The sequence below is a fragment of the Polyodon spathula genome, unplaced genomic scaffold, assembly GCF_017654505.1.
Source record: "Polyodon spathula isolate WHYD16114869_AA unplaced genomic scaffold, ASM1765450v1 scaffolds_1822, whole genome shotgun sequence".
NCBI classification, from domain to species: domain Eukaryota; kingdom Metazoa; phylum Chordata; class Actinopteri; order Acipenseriformes; family Polyodontidae; genus Polyodon; species Polyodon spathula.
Genome location: NW_024473297.1, coordinates 504 through 6,385, shown reverse-complemented (window position 1 = coordinate 6,385; position 5,882 = coordinate 504). Strand labels below are relative to the sequence as shown.

The 5,882-nt window shown below is 36.9% G+C and overlaps 1 protein-coding gene across 1 annotated transcript; it reads right to left on the bottom strand.

Annotated features, from left to right (window-relative positions):
- Window positions 1-120: 120 nt before the first annotated feature.
- On the bottom strand, window positions 121-2,626 carry LOC121310204 (periostin-like). Its single transcript, XM_041243506.1, has 3 exons — window positions 2,527-2,626; window positions 1,538-1,672; window positions 121-323 (listed from the first exon to the last, which is right to left on the bottom strand). Exons 1-3 carry the CDS (start codon window positions 2,624-2,626, stop codon window positions 136-138), a joined length of 423 nt encoding a protein of 140 aa, XP_041099440.1. The 3' UTR covers window positions 121-135.
- Between the last annotated feature and the right edge of the window lie 3,256 nt (window positions 2,627-5,882).

Below are 5,882 nucleotides of genomic sequence, written 5' to 3'. Positions count from 1 at the left end.
AACTTTATTGGCTTGTTTCACACATCCTGATAAGCACCCTGATGGATTAATTACCTTGCCTACAGTAACATTAGCTATCCAACATTAGTGCTAATCAGGGTCTTTCTGAAACTAGCCATATACTGTAAGTTCTAACTAGAAGACGTTTAGTAAGGCAAGTTGTATTTTACTTACTGTTCGGTAAATAAACACCCTAAGAAACTTTCCTCCAAGGGTCTCTAGACGCTGTCCATTGTACAGTTGACTCAAGATAACTTTAAACTTCAGAATATGATTCTCCAGAATTAATCTAAGGCTTCTCTGGTCCATGGTTGTCACTTCATCTACCAATCAAATAGCAAAGTAATTAAACCCAACAGAAACAGTTTATTTGACCACTACACTAATTTTTATTACGATATCGTTTTTAAATAAATTATTGACAATTTGACCTCTGCATTAGTGCCCGCAGCCATACACATGTTACGCACTGTGCGTACCTTTGATTTGCAAAATCTCATAGAACAGTGTAAGGTACCGCACGCAGGAAATAAAAACGTGCATTATAAATATCATATGGGAGATATTGAAATTGGAGAAGGAATCTATGAAAAAGACCTAGGAGTTTTTGTTGACTCAGAAATGTCTTCATCTAGACAATGTGGGAAAGCTATAAAAAAGGCTAACAAAATGTTCAGATATATTGTGAAAAGTGTTGAATTTAAATCAAGGGAAGTAATGTTAAAACTGTACAATGCACTAGTAAGACCTCATCTTGAATATTGTGTGCAGTTCTGGTCACCTCGCTACAAAAAAGATATTGCTGCTCTAGAAAGAGTGCAAAGAAGAGCGACCAGAATTATTCCGGGCTTAAAAGGCATGTCATATGCAGACAGGCTAAAAGAATTGAATCTGTTCAGTCTTGAACAAAGAAGACTACGTGGCGACCTGATTCAAGCATTCAAAATTCTAAAAGGTATTGACAATGTCGACCCAAGGGACTTTTTCAGCCTGAAAAAAGAAACAAGGACCAGGGGTCACAAATGGAGATTAGAAAAAGGGGCATTCAGAACAGAAAATAGGAGGCACTTTTTTACACAGAGAATTGTGAGGGTCTGGAATCAACTCCCCAGTAATGTTGTTGAAGCTGACAACCTGGGATCCTTCAAGAAGCTGCTTGATGAGATTCTGGGATCAATAAGCTACTAACAACCAAAACGAGCAAGATCCTCTCATTTGTAACTTTTCTTATGTTCTAATGTAATTAGTATTGATTAACCATTAAACAATTTTTCAGACTCATAACATCATCCAAAAACTGCACAGACCAACAAAGTTTTATTTGTCTGGCCATCTGTTTTTAATAAACATGAAACAGATCATTTGCAGTTTTTTTTTATTATTATTCATGCAACATTGAAGAAGGTTTAATTGCATCTAAGTGTATGGGTGTATGTACTTGTGTGTTTATGTGATTCAATTTACATTGATATTTGTGTGCGCTTCTATGTGGTATCACAATTAACATGTGCTTTTAGTTAGTTAAGTAGACACTTACGAGAGAAGGCTTCATTGAAAGGCGCTAGCAAGGTGTATTCCCCCTCTGCTCTCATTGCAGCTGCCAGTCCCATCTTTGCAATCAAGTCTGTGAAGGTGGTGTGAGAGCTGCCAGTAAGTTCCAGAACCTGCTTAGCTTAAAAACAAATAACAAAATGTTAAGTACTGCAACACAATGTAATTTATATTTTGGTGAGCTTTACTTCTGGTTTATTTATTTTGTAAATTTCATTATTTGTTTTTATTGGATGTTAATTGTTAAAAAAAAAAAAAAAAAAAAAAGTGTACAAAACGTGTAATTTGTCTTTTATATTATGGTTAACTTCATGTGTTTGTGTCCAGGGGTATAGATTCTAGCACCAGGGTACCTTATATAGCACCAGCAACATTAAATTCTAGGGCCAGTAGACAAGTTTCATTCGATTTATTTATTTATTTATATTCCTTAGCCTCCATAGATGACTGTAGTTTCTCTTGGGTCTGGACTACTTACATGACCAACCCACATACACAGGAAAGAAGGGTGGTAAATTGTGAATGTGGTAAATTGTGAGGGGGGTTTACTTAGGGCACGGTTTGATATTTTAGCACCACTAGGCTCTCTGGTGCTAAACTTTCAAAACAGTTTAGTACCAATTTTCGATTTGAATCCCTGATACAGCAGGTCCACAGGAAACTAACATGCACTTTAGTTAACTGTATAGCTTAGCCAGTGTGTGCTGTGGAATTTGTGTTGTATTTGGTGTTTCTACTATAAACCATTTTGTTTTGTTTCAGCCCTGTCGTGGTACCGGAGATGAAGTCTCCCTCTGGAGGATAGCAAAGCGTTCCGCCCCATCTTGAAGTTCTGTGTGCACTGGATCTCACCTCCTGGAGTTAGCTCTCATCCCAGAACCTTGCCCGGTCTTGTGAGCATTCAGGACATTTCCTTATTAATTATTAGCATTCCCACAATAATGTTAGTGGTTATAATTACAGGCTGTAACTCACCTGAATCAGGGATCAGAACTTGGTCAATTAAGTGAATAACACCGTTGGTGGTGACAATGTCCTTGCTCTTAACCATCTTGACACCATTGATTGTACTCATTTTACAGGAGACAGGTTAGTTCATTGCACACTGTGCGCCTATGTCTGTGTTAAATAAAACCAGTAATTTTCCAGTATTTATCTCTGAGTCAAACGATTTTTTGACCGGTAAACGGGCCAAAGGAAAGTTCTAGTATTGATACGAGTTTTCACTCGTTCACTGTGTCTAAAATTGTCCTAAATAAAGTTCACCGACTTATACCTTGAAGGTGGGAATGGGAAAACCGACGGACTGTTTCTTTTTTTTTTTTTTTGATCATAATTAGGTCAGACATTTCACTTCCCTCTTCGTTTTATGTTTGACTGTAATGTCCACTTACCTTTTGATAAAAAAAACCGTCCCGTAACGCGTACAAAAACGTCACCACCTTTTTTAACCTTACCGGTTTCACGAATTCTTTGATCCCCGAAGATTGTTCTAACAACATACGCTCTATCTCTCTGGTCACGACCCCGAGTAATTAGACCAAAAAAGTTTAATTTAAAAAAAAAAAAGGATGTACTTTCAATAGATCTAATGAGGGGAAATTATTTTTTCATCTTTTATATATATAAAATATATATATATATATTATAATATATAATAAAGAGAGAGAGAGAGAGAGAGAGGAAGAGAGAGAGAGGAGGAGAAAGAACGCCCCCTCGAGGTGAGGAGAGGGAGCGAGAGAGAGAGAGAGTTTTTTTCATGACATTTTAGCACATGCTAAAACAGAATGTGTGGAAACTTTGCATATTATTAGAGGGAGAGAGAACCATTCTACCTTAAAATAAAGACTGCTCTGACAGAAAACCTATTCACCAATAGTGGCTATAATAGCATGACTGATTGCCAAACACCTCAGTAGCATTGTAAAACCTGCTAGGCATATGTAAGTTCTGTTGCAACTTGCCTTTAAAATTCCTTTTGTTAGTGCTGTGCTTAATCATGTACGTTATTACATAACAAACCTTTTTAGACATTTTTGGGGAGGGAGGGGGACGACACACGACAACACACTAGAACAAGAATTTGTTCCTGCTTTCTTTGTTTACCAGATAAGAATTATGTAACAGAGTTAATCATTCCCAAGATATTGGTGTTTGAGGTAATTCATCTTTGCTTGTGGGAGCTGCCATGAATCAGAGAATTGCATAACACACTCTCTACAGCCTGTGTTATGGGAGCAGAGGAAAGGCCTTCACAGCACTCTCTGCAGTTCATGCCATATGTCAGCCTTCTTCATCTTTGGAAATGTATGGTTTAAAACACTTACAAAAAAGAACAGCAAACAACTGTCAATGTTGTTAAGCCAATCAATGTAAAAAACACAGATATTATGCTTATTATTTGCATACTCAAGGCCCTGTTGTGTAAGTACTCTGGATAGCGTCACGGCCCAATCAGTTACTGGCAGGAATGAGACTCAAAGATGGAGAGCTGCAGTTAAAGAGCTGTTAAAACAAATACATGAAATAAACAAGACAACCTGTGAACAAATAAACAAGGTACAAAACCAATGTTTACCGTCCCAACTGGGCCACGCCTTCACTGGAACTCCTCCAACTAAGCAAAGTAGTTGGCTTCCCTTATATGATAAACTATTTAGTCAAGACCCAGCCACATTCTACACATGGATTTGGCATGGAGGGATATCAACCCCATCCCTGCCAAACTTAAATTCAAAATAACATTTACACACAGGTCTTCTGCCCTGCCAAATTCGCACTTTCTTTTCTCTCTAAATGACATCTTTTCAGTTTATTCACTTGCAGCCCTTGTACCAGCTCTCGGCAATAATAGAGCAATTAAGGTAAAATGCCCTTATACAATTCACCTCCATAGAGCAAAACTACATTTATTACCCAAATCGTTTTATTTAAAGATATGCATAATACACAATTTACCAAGTAGTAAAGGGTTGTTACAATTCGCCTCTCTGACTGTAGATTAACATGAGAGATTCACCACTACTATTTTGTCTTACAACATGTGTTTTTTTTTTTTATGAATGAAAGCAAATGATCCCACGGGTGATATGGTTAATTGTTAATTAAGTGGCAATTAAATGATTTTTTTATTTATTTTTTTAATAGACGACATAAGTAATGGGAATTGACTGAAATAATCATAGAAAACAGCTGTGTTCTAACTGTTCCTTAAGTATGTGTGGTCTGGTTCTCGACTCAAGTCAAGTCTTTGACATGCCAAACTGGAGTTAAGTTGAGTCACCTGTCTGGCTAGAGTCAATCAGGTCATTAGTTCTGACACTTCAAGTCAGTTTGATTTAATCATTTTACTCATTTTACAGGAGAATAGCAATCTACAAGTAAAGCAGATCTTTGGGTGTACAAGAGGAAGTACAGGTTTTCTGTATATTACATATTAACCTCCTATTTTTTATTTGAAATAAAGTGTCATTTCATTTTTTTTTTTTTACTACCAAAATACCCCTGGTGGAAACAAACTCATCTGTTTTTACTAACAACCATGTTTACATACTTAGCAATGCCTATTTGTGCAAGGAGAGCATTTGTAAGATGGTTATATTTAAGGTGCATTGCTGCTTTGGGGGAAGGTTGGGGGATCTTTTTAAATGATACATTTGTATGAACTGTGGTTTTTCAGTAACAGCAAAAGTGGATTTGTTCAAATAAGTCAGTCATGAACTACTATGTAAATGTATTATTCATGTTTGAAATCTCTCTTTGCTTTATCTCAGCATTCTTGAAACGTGGTGGTTGCATTGATCAAACTCACATTGGACTCCTTTCAAATGTTTTATCTCCGTCTAGCGTCAATACCAAAAGAGTAAGTCTATGACAAGTGTTGTCAGCCAATATCTAGCGTTCCTCGTCCCCATGTGTTGCTACAACTGTACCTGGAATTTTTCTTTTCATTGTTAACATTCTGACAACTTTTCACACTTATAACTTTAATGTCTGTTCCAAAGCTCTTTTCAAAATGTTCATTCTAATGCACTGCGGTTTGAGATCTGCGCTCTAAATCACTGCAGGATTAAAAAAAAAAAAAAAAAAAAAGTTTTTTAAATTTGTCCGTCACGCTACCGCGTGCCTTGGGCTGTTTTCTGTTCTTATGCCTTTCTGTTCCATGCCATGTCATAGATCACTATTGCTGTGTTGCCTGAATGTAGTGCATGGCAAAACAGCTGTGTCTTGCCTAGAACTGTGTTACTGATTCACACACAGCTTGTGTGCAGAGCTTTTATTTTTATCTAGAAATGTCAATGGATAGCTGTGGCAATGTGGTAATTAGTAGA

Bases quoted from the DNA above. Each gene is read 5' to 3' on its own strand.
- LOC121310204 (XM_041243506.1), bottom strand. From the start codon at position 2,626: ATGAGTACAATCAATGGTGTCAAGATGGTTAAGAGCAAGGACATTGTC. The intron at 1,673-2,526 runs GTGAGTTACAGC...TTTGTTTTTAAG, and splicing joins AGTTCTGATCCCTGATTCAG to CTAAGCAGGTTCTGGAACTT. The intron at 324-1,537 runs GTAAGTGTCTAC...TTTGATTGGTAG, and splicing joins TTTCAATGAAGCCTTCTCTC to ATGAAGTGACAACCATGGAC.